Below are 14,395 nucleotides of genomic sequence, written 5' to 3' on the forward strand. Positions count from 1 at the left end.
TGTGTGGCCAGCTCAGCCCACCAGGGGGCGGGGCTGGCTGGCATGTGGTGCTGGGGGATTGAACCGCAGTCCCTGATGCTTTGCCAAGCTAGTTCCAAGTAGGTGCTTTAGACCACTGAGCCATCTCTCCAGCCCTACTTTCTACTTTTTTAAAAAAATTTATTTATGAATTTGGTACAGTCTCTCACTACACAGCTTGGATTTGTAGTGATCCTCCTGTTTTCAGCCTCCTGAGTGCTGGGATTACAGGTGTGTGCCACCATGCTGGAATTCAGTCACCCGGCTCAGCGCACCCTGGGCCAGGATGGCATGCAGGACCAGGTATCAAACCCTGGTCCCTGTGCTTGCCAAAACAGGCGCTTAGTCTGCTGAGCTATCTCACTGGCCCAAAAAACTTTAATGAGATCCCAGTTGTTGATTATTTGTGATAGTTTTTGTGTGATGGAGAATTTATTCATAAAGTCTTTGCCTACACCAGTGTCTTTAAGAGTTTTACCTAAAGAGTTTTAACCTAATCTTAGTCGTCCAGCCGATTTAATGTCTCTGTTTTATTAGAGCTTTGATCCATTTTGACTTTAGTACATGGTAATAGACATGAGTTCAGTTTTAGTCTTTGGCATGTGCAGAGCCAGATTTTCTAGCATCATTTATTAAAGAGCCTGTCTTTCTTCCAGTGATTGAGTTTGGCACTTTTGTCAAAGATAAGGTAGCTAAGTATGTCTGGAGTTGTTTCTGCATCTTCTGATCTGTTCCATTAATTTTTTTTTTCCCAGTCCTATGCTGTTTTTATCGTAGTAGCTTGGTAGTACAATTTCAAGCCGGGGGTTGAGATGCTTCTTCCCTTGTCTGTGTTTGCTGTTCTAGCTCTCTTCTGGTTCCAAATGAATTTTAGGATTTTCTGTAATTCAGTGAGATATGCTGTTGGAATTTTGATTGGAATTGCGTTAAATCAATATAATTTTTATTTATTTATTTTTTTGTCCTTTGGAGACAAGGTCTTGCTATCTTGCCATGCAGTTCAGGCTAGCCTTGAGCTCATTTTGTAGCCTAGGCTGGTCTTGAAATAGCAATGATCCTCCTGCCTCAGTCTCCCAAGTTGGGATTATAGGTGTGCACCACCATGCCTGGCTGTATAACAGTTTTGGAAGTATGGCCATTTTCACTATATTGGTTCTTCCTACCCAAGAGCAAGGGATAGGGTTCCTTTTTTTTTTTTTTTTTGTGGAACTGGCGATTGAACTCAGGCTCTTGCGCTTGCAGGGCAAGTGCTTATTCTATGAGCTATCTCCCTGGCCCATAGAACTGTAGTTTTCAACGTAGAAGTCTTTTACTTCTTTCATTGGATTTATTGCTAGGTATTTCCCCCCCTCATTTTCATAGGCACTACTCTTCTGATCTTTCCTTCCTGTTATTTGTATACCTGTCTCCTCAAGCAAGCCTTAGCACAGTTTTTTCTTAAAGAGTAAGATAGTAAATATTTCTACCTTTGTAGGCCACACCATTTTTAGTTACTTTTTTTTAGTTATGTCTATTTCACTCTTTTACAAGGGAAAGCCGTTATAGGTAGTATGTGACTACATAGCCATGGCTATACTTCAGTAAATATTCATGTAAAATAAAAAGTGGCCAGCCACAGGTCTAATTTGTCCCTAAAATGCTGTTGTTGAACTTGTGGCACATGTGCCACAGCAGACACACAAGCAAAGTTGCCCTAGGCCTTGAAAGTGGGCAGCTGAAATATTTTCCACATCTAAAAATGCGTTTAGAAAATTCTACATGTACAGAAATTCTACAAGCCATCAGGAAATCTCCAAGGAGTTTTTTTAGCATTGTAGCAACTGCAAAGCAGAATTTTAGTAACAGATTTTTATAGTTCCATAAAATGGAGACAAGCCTGTGTTTTCTTACTTCTCCAGATAAAGCCATATTTGAAGAACTTGATTTTTTTTTTTTTTTTTTTTGCATTTTAGTAAGGATCTACAGGGACTACAGAGCCTCACTACGTAGATGGACTCATAGTGATCCTCCTGTTTGCGGAACCAGGGATTTGAACTCAGATCTTTGAGCTTAACAGGCAAGCACTTATTCTACTGAGCCATCTCTCCGGCCCCTAGAACTTGATCTTTTTGGGCCTACACTGCTTAGATTTTGGAAATTGGGAAATGGGGCTGTTGGGGTTTTGAGAAAGTTTTATCTAAAAAAATAAATTGTATGACCTTTCTGTAACACATGAGAAGATAGAATGTAAAGGGGTGACAGAGAACTGATAAGTTAATAGTTATGAAAATGAAATCCTAAAAAAAAAAGGGCTGGGGAGATGGCTCAGTAGGATAAGTGCTTGACTGGCAAATGCAAGGATCTGAGTTCAATCCCCGGTTCCGCAAAAAAAAGAAAAAAAAAAAGAAATCCTTACTCCTTAGAGTATAAGACTCATTTTGTCACCAAGGCGCAGAAGGTTTAGAATATTTAGAAAATTTCTATTGATATTAATTTGTTTTATGAGTTTTATTATATTAATGAGGAATTGACAAGAAAAAAATCACAAAAATGTTTTTAATTTAAAAAACTTTCAACATCCATAGATCTTGGGTGTACAAAGTATAAAAAAGAACATTAGAATAAATTCCTATGTGAAATACAATGAAAATACCAATAGTGCTCTACAAAAAAATGATTTTTACTTCAGTTATCACACCTAAGGCAGTCTGTGCACGTTAGTAGCGCATTCCATGGACGTGCATGGTTTACACTGACAGCACATGTATTTTGCTTTCCTAGGCTTTTTGTAGAACATACTGGACCTCTCAGTGATCTCATTATTTTATCAAGAGGTTCTTGTGTTATACAGTGTGTAGTTTCCAGGAATATAAAATAACAATTTTTATTTTTTTATTTTTTTGACTTGCTCAGGATGCCTTACGGGTGGGTCTGGTAAGGCCTGAGGAGCTTGGGATCCAACCAAAGTATCCTGCACCTGACTGCATTTGCATAAGCACGCCTTTAAACAGATAAGCTGATCTGAAGGCCCCCCAAAGTGTCAATAAAATAAATTATTAAATTCTTAATATGTATTATGCCTTTAGAATAGACATCAAACTGTGTACTTCGTCACAAAGCCCAAAAGATAACATCAGAAATGAATTCCTATATGAACTTCAACGAAAGTACCAATAGAATTATATCCCAAAAATAAGTTTTCCTTCAACTGTCACACCCAGCTGGGGATATATCTTAGCCACACAAGTTCCCACCTGGCAAGCAGAAGGTCCTGAGTTCAAATCCTGGTACCAAAGGAAAAGAAACCAAAAAAACAAACTGTCACACCCAAGGCAGTCTTCACACACGACAATTGCATGTCTCATATACAAGTACCACTTAACACTGACAGTACATATGTTTTGATTTCCTGTCCTTTTTTTTTTTTTTTCTGTTTTGTATTTAGGACAGGGTGTATAGGGTGTACAGGGTCTCACTGCATAGATTGGACTCAGTGATCCTCTTGTTTACAGCCTCCCAAGTGCTGGGATTACGGGTGTGCCCCACCACACCCAATCTTAATTGCCCTCTCAGCCCACCCCCTGCCCCAGCGCCTGCTTGCAGGTGCTTTAATCAGCTGAGATATTTGGCTGACCCCTTCTGGTTTGAAACTGTAACATTTCATTTGCAATAATGTTCCTGTGTACAGGAACTTTGTTCCGCCTTGTTCCTGTGTATGGTTCCTGCACTAGTCAACTTGTGCACTATTGGCAAATGTAACAGCAACTGGGAACCCATAAACCAATTGTCAAATGTCACCTTCCAATTAGTTCAGGAGATAGAATCAACAAGTCTGTTCATGACATCTTTTGACTTATTAATATTTGTATGAGTAAGAGTCTCATGGCTGAGTTCTTGGGTAAATATGTAAAGTGAAAGCGTAAGTCTTGTATCTACAAGGCCATACATTTTTATGCTGTATTTTGACCCATTGCTTTTCTGAGATTCTTTTACGTTCCTGAGATCAACATGAAAATTCTGTGCCAAGTACAGCAGAGCTGTGCTTTCAGTTCAGCTAGTGAAATGTCATAATAAATAGATGTTGGGTTTTTTTCCTGTATTTAGGGCAGGGTCTACAGGGTCTTAACTACGTAGATCATAGATTGGACTCATAGTGATTCTCCTGTTTTCAACCTCCCGTGTGCTGGGATTACAGGCACATGTCACCACGCCCAGTCTTAATTGCATCTCAGCATGACCTGCGGGGAGGCAGGAGTGGGTAAGGGGGGGCAGCAGCAGGGCCCGCTGGGGATCGAACCTGGCCACTGTGCCCTGCCTAAGCAGGCGTTTTAGTCTGCTGAGCTATCAGGCTGGCCCTATAAATAGATTTTAAAATGTAAGTATTGGTGCATATAGAGGATTTTACTTGCATTTCAGCCGTTGTGTGTTTCACAGCTTCTTGTAGCATTTTGTCTGTTACAGTTTCCAACATTGAAAGGCATTGCTGGCATGCTGTCCAGTAGGTTTCATCCCTGCCCCACCGTCACTGTATTTTTGTTTTGTTTTGTTTTCAAAATTTTATTGATAAACAGCAATGAGACAGTTTCAAATCAAATCGGAAGTACAGTTTCAACAAATAACACACTGCATATATTCTTCTTAGTAGTTAATTGCTGTACAAGATGCAGACTTGAGATCCTATTTACAAACACCATTAGAACAAATCATTCTATTCATTAAGAGAATGCAACTATATATCTATCCTAACCACTTTGAATACACAGATACAAAATGGACATTCATCGGTATACCCCATTTTTTCTAAGTTCCGTTATTGAATATTATAGGTGTGTAAACTCAGCAAAATATTCTAAAAGAGTCCAGTAGCCCATAATAGCATTAGGTCTTCTGTTTAACTGGCATTGTCAGAAATTATTGACCTGAGTCCCCCACAGCTCAACATTACAGCATGGCTTTACTTCCTATATTTCGTCTTCATACTTTTCTACTGGATGGTTATGACCAAGGTAAAGCAGGGCCTGTGCAACAAGAGTTGTAGCTTTTGGGTCTGAGAAGGTCAGTGAAATGCCCTCAGGATTTATCCTGAGATCTTGTACCCCAGATTGTAGAACCTTTGTCAGTGCAGCCATGTGGATGAGTCACGGCCATTGCTTGGCCAGTGTGCTCTCTGCGTCACTATATTTTTGGATTGTTCTTTTTGGTTGTTTGGCCAGTTTGCAACATTGCAACTATAGGTATATATTCACACTTTTTTTTTCCCCTCATCAAGGAGGTTTGCATTCTCTGTGTCTGTATCATTGGATTCTTGGTTCATTTCACTGTCACAGGAACTTTGGCTCACATGGCCAATGTCAAAGTTGTTGTCATCACCACATCATCATCCACTCACATCACCCTTCTGTTACTAACACATGCATTTATCATCTTTATCGTCCATGCGTAACTGGTAATTTACTCTGACCTCCTCCAAACTTGGAAATCTGGGTTTTCATGGGCCATTATACTGAACTGGGGGTACTTCTACTATAAAAGTGAAATATTTGGGGTGGAGGGTGGGATTGGTACTGGCTGTTGAAATTATGACACCATGCTTGCCAGGAAGGCCCTGTACTGCCTAGCTACATTTCTGGTCTGAAATCTTATTTTTTTAAAAACAAATCCTGGAGTATTGTGAGTCTATTGGACCCTCTGTATTGCTCTGGTAAGCATATGAAAAACCAGATAACTCGAACATAAAATTGAGTCTAAATCCTGTTTTTGTTGTTCTTGTTTGTTTGTTTTTTGTGGAACCGGGGATTGAACTCAGGCCCTTGCGCTTGCCAGGGAAGTACTTATTCTACTGAGCCATCTCCCCGGCCCCCTAAATCCTGTTTTAACAGTTTGCATACATTCATACTTCTTGCCATTTATCATACCAAGTGGGTAAACACATAGATTATTTCTTATCCCTCAAGGAAAAGTACTGAGAAACACTGCTGATTACTATAATGCTAAAGAAGAAATGTACAATAGAAATATAAAGGATGGGTTCCCTGGACCCAGACTTAGGCCTTAAAAGTTAAAGTGTGGAATTGCCTGTCAGGTAATTTTAAGTCAGTGAAAACACTTGAGATTGTTTTTTGTACTTGGTTTGGATCCTCTTGTGCTTGTGAGCATCAGTTTTCAGCTTTGAATTATATCAAATGTGATAGAAGAAACAGATTAACAGATGATCTGAAGGCTGGATGTGTAGCTCTCTAAGGAAATATGAGCCAAGGTTTGACAAATTATCAGCATGCTTACAACAGCAAGGATAATATTAAGTAAGCAACCAAATGCAAGCTTTTATCTTTTAAGAAAAAATTGTATCACTAAAAGCTCTTTTAAAAAAAAGATATTAATGTATGAGTTGTTTTTTCTAAACTAAAACCTTAGTATTGAGGTGTAATTGCAGCGTTGGCACTTTGTGATAGATAAGTAGATCTTGGTTTACAGGTTGCACACTTGGTTTCTAAAAGGTTCACCATCACTGCCTTACAGCATAAGAACAGAGACATATCTTTAGTCCCACTTCCCATACCACATCCCACACCCACATCTGGAGCAAGGAGGCATTCAGTAAATGTCTGAGGAAATGCCTTGCTCCAAGGTGTTTCCATACTCTGCAAGTGAATGATAGAATGTCAAACTTCTCCAATAGGGAAGGCTCTTCTTCTTATAGCTACTGCACATTGATTGCCCAATTGGAGGGCCTAGGCCCTTCCTTTTTTATGTACATGGAGAGCATGGGCTGTTCTGGAACCAACTAAACACGAGGGTTGTTAGTTTTTGGTCTGCTTTTTCTGTCGCAGTGTATTAAAACCTCTGATTTGTGGACTGGTTAGCAATTATAGTAGTTTTTCTTTCATGCAGTTTAAAGGATTATACTGTCTTTTTTTTCCAATTTTTTTTCTCTTTTTTTTTTGTATTTTTTAGTACATGGTCTACAGGGTCTCACTACACAGACTGGACTCGTAGTGATCCTCCTGTATCTTCACATCTCTGCTCAGTGTGTTTGATTTTTTTCCTTTAGCTTCTTGAGCATTTACAATACAGTTGTAACAACGTTTCATATCGGTCCTATTATTTATACCATTTCTGGTCATTTCTGATGGATTTTTTTCCCTCATTAATTTTTAATCTCATCTCCCTTCCCCCATCCCTTCTCCTTTTCTCATGCTTTTTATTCAAGCAGTTAAATCCAGCTGCTATAACTCCTTGGCCAAATGAATTTATAAAATAGAAAGTGTTGTAACTATTAGGGTTTTACATACATGCATACATACATACATACAGAAAAATGCTAAAGTGCTGAGGATTAAACCCAGGACTTGTGCCTGCAAAGTCCATGCTGTCCCACTGAACACCTCCACCTCAGACTACTGTTCTTCTAGGTTCTGTTGACTTCATTTCCAGCAGCATTAGAAGTGGTAGAGGAAAGGAACATGAAAGTAACAGTTCTTTTTGCTTTTGCTCCCTTGTCCATCTGGGAAGTCAGCCTGTCTTAGACTAGAGGACCCTCCAAGGAGAGGTGCATGGCTCTGGGACAGTGCCTTTTGCCAGACTCTGCTCACAGAGTGCTCTTCCACACAAAGCTCACATTGCCTGGGAGGCTTGCTCTTAGGGGGATGATGTTTGGGTTATGGGACTTAGCTGAGGTGGTGTTTCCTACTTGCTTAGGTGAGTTAAATTTCCTTGATAAATTAATATTTGGCCTTAATTTCTTAGAGTAGTGATAAAATAGGCTTAGCTGCAAAAATAGTTTGCTTTCCCTCCTGATTTAGGTGAAATGATTCTGGAAGAACAATTGAAGGAGCAAACACAGTAGCATGCTGTGGTTGTTTTTTTTCCTCTTTTATCATCAGTGCTTACTTTTAACACCAGATACATTAGTTCCAAGGTTACCCCTTTACTAGAGAGCACTTTGGGTCAGGAATTTGCAGACTGTTTTAGTTTTTTTTTTTATTTTTTTTGCAAACTTTTTTAAAGAGCTAGAGAGTAACTATTAGTTGGGGAGTCCATACAGGTTTCTCTTGCAGTCTGCACTGCTCTTGTAGTTTGAAAGCATCCACCCACAATACTCGTTTTGTGGTGTTTTTTTGGTTTTTTTTTTTTTTTTTTTTTTTTGAACGTACATTGGGCTTTAATTTTTTTTTTTTTTTTTTTTTTTTTTTTTTTTTTGTGGTACCAGGGATCCAACTCAGGACCTTGAGCTTGCCAGGCAAGCACTTATTCCATGCAGCTATCTCCCTGGCCCAACATTATTCCTATAAAACTATTTAAAAACTTTCTCTCTGTGTGTGGTTTTTTTTTTTTTTTTTTTTTTTGTGGAACCAGGGATTGAACTCAGGCCCTTGCGCTTGCCAGGGAAGCGCTTATTCCATTGAGCCATCTCCCTGGCCCCTAAAAACTCTCTTAAGGGGTAGGAATGTAGTTCAAATAGTAGAACCCATGCCTAGCATGTGGGAGGCCCTATGTTCCACTCCTAGCCCTGCAAAAAACAAAAGGAAAAAATTGAAAAGGGCAAGATTTGGCTCATGAGCTGTAGCTTGTTGCCTCAGTTCAAGCCTGTGCTATCCTGAATATTTAATATTTTCCTTCCATCCCTGTTTTGTAATTGCTTCTCAGAAATTGTTGTCAGCTTTACCTTGTCTAAATCTACCTGTCATGTTGCTGACTTAGTAAGGTCTGGCTCCCTGAAACCTACCTATCAGATAAAATTAGAATTCCCTTGCCCTCAAAGCTTCCACAGCTGATCCTTTTTGTGTTTTTGATCCTACCTGCAGAGCTTCCTCATTCGGCAGCCCTCCACTCCTTGATATTTCCTTGAGCCCTGCTTTTCCCAGAGTGCTGTTCTTGTCACATCACATGTCCTTTTGAAACAGTTTTGCAAGCCCCACCCCCTTTTCTCTCTTTTTTTCCTTTCACTATGTTGTTCAGGCTAGCCCTGAACTCACTGTGTACCCCAGGGTGGCCTTAGACTTGGGGTGATCCTCCTGCCTTAGTTTCCTGAGCATTTGAATTACATGCATGGCCACCAGGCCTGGCAAATCCCATATTCTTTTTTTAGGGTTTATTTTGTTTATTTTTTTTTTTTTAAAAACAGCTCTTACAAGTCATTTTAAATTTTTGTTTCAGTTTTGTTAATTTTTGAGACAGGGTCTTGCTGTGCAGCTCAGGCTGGCCTTGGAGGTCACGTTTTAGCCCAGGCTGATCTCAAACTCTCTGTACCTCAGCCTCCCAAGTGCTGAGATTACAGGTATGTGCCACCACAGCTGCCTGCTCTGACATTTATGGCTTTCCTCATTAAATTGTTTTGGGTTAGGATTGTTATTGTGGGGTTTGTTTTGTTTTGTTTTGTTTTTTTAGTAACTAGGTTCATCATTACATTATTATGTTTCTCAACTTTTTTAATGTGAGCATTGATTTCAATAAGCTTCCCTCTTACAACTACTTTCATTGTGTCTCATAGGTTCTGGTGCACTGTACTAACATTGTTATTTGATTTCCGAAGTTGTTTAATTCCTTCCTTGATGTTTTCTATGACCGTTGAGTATGCAGGCAAATCCCTTCTTTTAAGAAGTACTCTAGAGCTGTTGGTTGAGAAAGTGGTGTCCTCCTTTCACTGTCTTGGCACACTGAACCACTCCAGTGGTGGCTGCCTCCGTTTGCTGTCAGAAGCCTCTGTTTATGTTTATGTCTATCTTGTTGATCCGGAATCCCTTAAGAGGTGAGCAGTGCATTTTTTCTCTCATTTCTGTCTCCTCATCCTTTTTCTCATCTCTGACTCGTCGCTAGTCTGGTATATTAGAGATGTGTCGTGTGTTAGTTTCACATCACCACACTGAAATAACTGACTCAGGCTACTTAAGAGATAAAGAGAAGTTTATTTTGTCTCATGGTGCTGGAAGTTCAAGTCCAAGATCAGGTTACCCAACTGATTTGAGTCTTTGGAGATGTAGCACATCATGATGGTTGGTATTCATGTGTTGAGCCAGGATGTGTGGAGAGGAGCTGCTAGGGCCCACACTCTCTTCTGAGGTGTGCCACAATGACCTGAGGTCCTTGCCTCCAAATGGTGTTCAGTACCTCCTAGTAATGTCACCCTGGGGATGGAGCTTTCAGCACCTGGGCCTTGGGGAACATTCAACATCCAAATGATAGCAAGAGCCAAACTCAGTGTATGTTTGAACTGATGCAGAATTTATTGTCTTGGAATGAGTGTTGTTGCTCTATATATGCACTGCTGCAGTACTATAACAATTCCTGCTTGCTCCTTTGGGAATGTGTTTTCCAGGCCTTTTGGAAGAGGCAGGCTTTGTGTAGCTGCCTTGTCTTTGAGCTTGTTGGTGGCAGGACTTTGACACTCCAGTTTTCTGCTCTTGCTGTTGCTGCCTCAACAAATTCTTGCCTTTGCTTCCCTTTGCTTCCATAGAGCTGCGGTGTAACCCTGGGCAGTTTGCCTGTCGCAGTGGTGCCATCCAGTGCATCCCCCTCTCTTGGCACTGTGACGGCTGGCCAACTTGTGAGGATGAGAGCGACGAAGTCGACTGTCCAGGTGAGTGAGTGTGTTGAGAAGGTGGGTGCACACAACTCACCTCCTTGTCATAGTTGGATAAGCATACCTCCCAGGAGGGGTGGAGAGATGTAGCCTGGTGATTTCTGCTGTCTCCAAACATTTGAAAGATAGTGTGATCTGACTTCTAGCCTGCCTTTCTTTTTCTGTTCTTAACAACAAAACAAAAAGCAACAGGAACTCCTAGCTTTTTAGCTAGGTATGGTGATGAACAGCACTCTAGGAGGCTGAAACAGGATGATCTCAAATTTTGAGTCCAGCCTGGGCAACTTAGTGACCTACTGTGTCTCAGAATTGAAATAAATAAGGGCTGAGAATGTATCTCAGTGCAAAGGCTTTGAGTTCAGTCTCAGTACTGGAAGAAAAAAGGAGGTGCCTGACATTGACAAAACCCAGAACTTTGGAGATGGTAAGGCAGGAGTTGTGGGGAGGCAAGTAAAGTGCTGCTGTCCCTGGACTTATGTGGTCCTTAGAGTGAGCCCCCTGAGTGAGAGCACTCGACACTTCTCTGGCCTCACCGCATTGTGGCTCTGGATGTAAGTGCCTCTTGAAACTTGGCCAGTGTCCTGACAAGTGTGTTACTTGTAGATTTTACATCGTGTACCCATCTTGCCACTCACTCACTGTTACTCTGGCACTCGGATTCCTTCTGGTGATACACAGGTGTCTAGAGGTATATGGAGAGCACACAGAAAGTCTTAAATTGTTGGTTCTCCACCTGGTTTTTTCCTAGCACCCTTGAAGAGGATAAGGCACCCACCCTGTGAAGAACAGCGGTCACTCGATCAGCTGTTCTCAACTCTGGTTGAGTGGAAAGAGTAGCATCTCATGTATGCATGTAGATGTGTGGGCATTTGTAAGATCAGATAGTTCTGACAAAGCTTCCAAAAGGAAAGTATGTTTTACCTCATCTCTACAACTGTAGACCTGAACTCTTCGGCCTAATATTCCAATTACTTCACAAGTAGCTGGCTTGTAATTCCAGCTACTCAGGAAGCTGATGCAGGAGGATTTACTCAGCCCTAGGGAACTTAGCTCATTTCAGAAAGAAAAAAAAAGCAGGGGAGGTGGCGAGAGTATGTACCTTAGTATGAAGGTTCTGGGTTTAATCCTTAGTAGTGCAAAATGGAAACAAAAATTCCCTTGGTGTCTGGACAAACTCTGCCACCTTTCAAAGCTTGGTTCAGATGGTTGTCCCTCCCTGTACTAGCATCTGATCTGTTGTTCCTCTGCCTCTGCTGCCTTCTCCTCTTCTTTTTTGTGGTGCTGAGGATTGCACTCAGGGCCTGAGCATGTTATGCAAATGTTTTCCCACAGAGCTACATCTCTAGCCCTGTTCTCTTACATCTAGAACTTCTGGTAATTCTCACCATTCCTTGGGTCTATACTTGATCTCTCCCTCCAGACCATAAACTCTCCAGTGCAGGAGACCTTCCCCCTTCCTCAGTGGCACCTGGCCTCTGACATTAAAGGTGTGCTGTAATTCCTAGAGGCCAAGTGTTGAAGGAAAATGAATTCATTCTAACCAGGAGTTTGAGGGAGGACACCAAGAAGAAAGTAACAGTGAAGTGTGGCACAGTTAGTTTACCAAGTTGTGAGGTAAGAAGCAGGGGCAAGTGTAGTAGTGCACATCTGTAGTCCCTGTTCTTGGTGAAGTTGAGGCAGGAAGATCATTTGAGGTTAGCCTGGGTAGTATAGCAAGTTCTTCAAAAGAAAAAAGAGAAAAGGAGTATATTGAATGCAGTTTAGCAGGAACTACTCCTGTCATCCCTTGAGGATTATAGTTGTGCACCACCATGCCTGTCTTTTTTTTAAGTATTATTTAAACTTTTTATTTAGCCTCATTATGGATTTGAAGTCACAGATACTGCTGTGGACACTGAGATACTGACCCACACTCGTGTTTGTCCTCTTTTCTTTGTACCATGGACTTGTTGAAGGGTAGGGCTAAGTTAGGTCTGATTTCTCCCTTCAGACCATGTAGCTTGGCAGCAAGGACCCCAGATAGAAAAATAAAGTGTATCACATGGGAGCCCAGAGGCTTGAGTTGATATTCTGTTCTGGGATGCAAACATTGAAGGCATGACACCAGGACCAGTACATGCAGATTCACTAAGGATGACAGGGTCTGGTCTGGTGTCAGAGAGCTGAGAAGGCCATGACTATGTCAGGTCTCACTTGGCTTATTCTTGGCTTATGTCCCTGAACTGGTGTGTAGAAGATTAATTTTTTTCATGTTTCTTCATGCCAGTATTCTAAGAAATTCAAGTTACAAAAATATACAGAGAATAGTATAACACTTTTTTTCCCCATGAAATAATAACTATTGAGATTATTTTCTAGTTTTTCTTTTCTTTTTGAGACAGTGTTTCACTTTGTACTCCAGGCTGGCCTGAAACTCATAGCACCCCTTCTGCCTCAGCCCTGAGTACTAGGATTATAGTTGTGTGCTACCATGCCTGTTTTTTTTTTTTTTTTTAAGTATTATTTAAACTTTTTCTTTAACTTCATTATGGATTTGAAGTCAAGGCCTCAAAAACACTCTTTCCTCTGCCCAACTGAAAAAGAAGAAAGTTTTGTGTGGAAGGGACAAGGAGGAGGCTACTGGATAACTACTTCCACTCCAAAAGTTACAGCTTTCCTTATATGGGGAGAGTTTAACCTTGTGGAAAGACCTAGTTAGCCTCAGTCAGACTGATTTTGCGTATGGGCTCTAGGACTGTTTATTTATTTTAATTTTTGTTGTTGTTGTTGTTGTTGTTGAGGGGGTACTGGGAATCGAACTCAGGATGTTGCACTTGCCAGGCAAATGCTGTGTAACTTGTTGAGATGTCCCTTTTCCCTGTGTGGGTTGTTTTTGTTGTTGTTGTTGTTGTTGTTGTTGAGATAGGGTCTCACTATGTAGTGCCAGCTGGCCTTGAACTCATGTTGATCCTCCTGCCTCAGCCTCCCAAGTTCTGGGATTACAGACATGCACCACCACGGTTGGTCCAAGATTTCTTGAGTGACCACATAAGGTTATTTTACTGCCCTGCTAACAGCATGCTAAAAGTATATAATGATATAAAACAATAGGGACAAAGAAAATAAGTAATGAAATTTTAATGAAGTAATTTCATTACTTATTTTCCTTTGTTCTTTCCATGTACCCTTGCTATGTGACCTGTCTCCCTACTGGATCAAATATTACCTAAGTGACTATAATCTTACTGTTTGGTCATAGTTTGACCCATTCTATACTTAACTCATGATCTTAACTCATGAACAAAGGATAAATCCCTTCGACATGTTTTTGGAAAATGGGAAATGAGTGTTGTGCTAGGTAAAGTTGAGGCATTCAGTATCTCCCCATTCCTTTTCAGAGTTTTCCCTGATATGAGAAGCTGGAAGACTACAGCTATAGCACTTAGACCCCAGCTAGTGGGCTTAGTGCTGTCTATGGGTCTATGAGATGCAGCTCAGGAAATCTGGAAAGGGAAAAGGAGGTAGAAAGCTTTTTTCCCTTGGCAGTGATGTGGGGGCATAGGTTTAGATTAATATGGGGAAAATGTAACTCCCAACCTGCTACATGTCAGATAGGTTGTGTTTTTGTCCCCCAAAATTTAAGAAGGAATTCTAAGAGGAGGTTAAGAGTAGGAAAAATTTATTTCAGGTTGCCTCCTGAGATAGGAAGTGACCCAAAAGTGTGACGCCATACACTCCACTTCTCATAGAATGTTTTCTTTTGTTGTTGTTTTCTTTTTCTTTCTTTTTTTTTTTTTTAACAACTTGAGAACTCTTTACATTTTATTTATTTATTTATTT

General features: G+C 40.7%; 1 protein-coding gene across 2 annotated transcripts in view; it reads left to right on the forward strand.

Annotated features, from left to right (window-relative positions):
* The window catches only part of Dgcr2 (DiGeorge syndrome critical region gene 2), an 88,100-nt gene that overhangs the window by 19,857 nt on the left and 53,848 nt on the right, over window positions 1-14,395 (forward strand). Inside the window, exon 2 of one of the 2 annotated variants that reach the window (XM_004627993.2) lies at window positions 10,451-10,573. The exons of the other annotated variant lie outside the window; for it this stretch is intronic. Coding sequence (XP_004628050.1) covers window positions 10,451-10,573 — 123 coding nt within the window. The remainder of the gene's footprint in view (window positions 1-10,450; window positions 10,574-14,395) is intronic. 2 annotated transcript variants of the gene reach the window in all.

The sequence above is a fragment of the Octodon degus genome, unplaced genomic scaffold, assembly GCF_000260255.1.
Source record: "Octodon degus isolate 3935 unplaced genomic scaffold, OctDeg1.0 scaffold00021, whole genome shotgun sequence".
NCBI lineage: Eukaryota > Metazoa > Chordata > Mammalia > Rodentia > Octodontidae > Octodon > Octodon degus.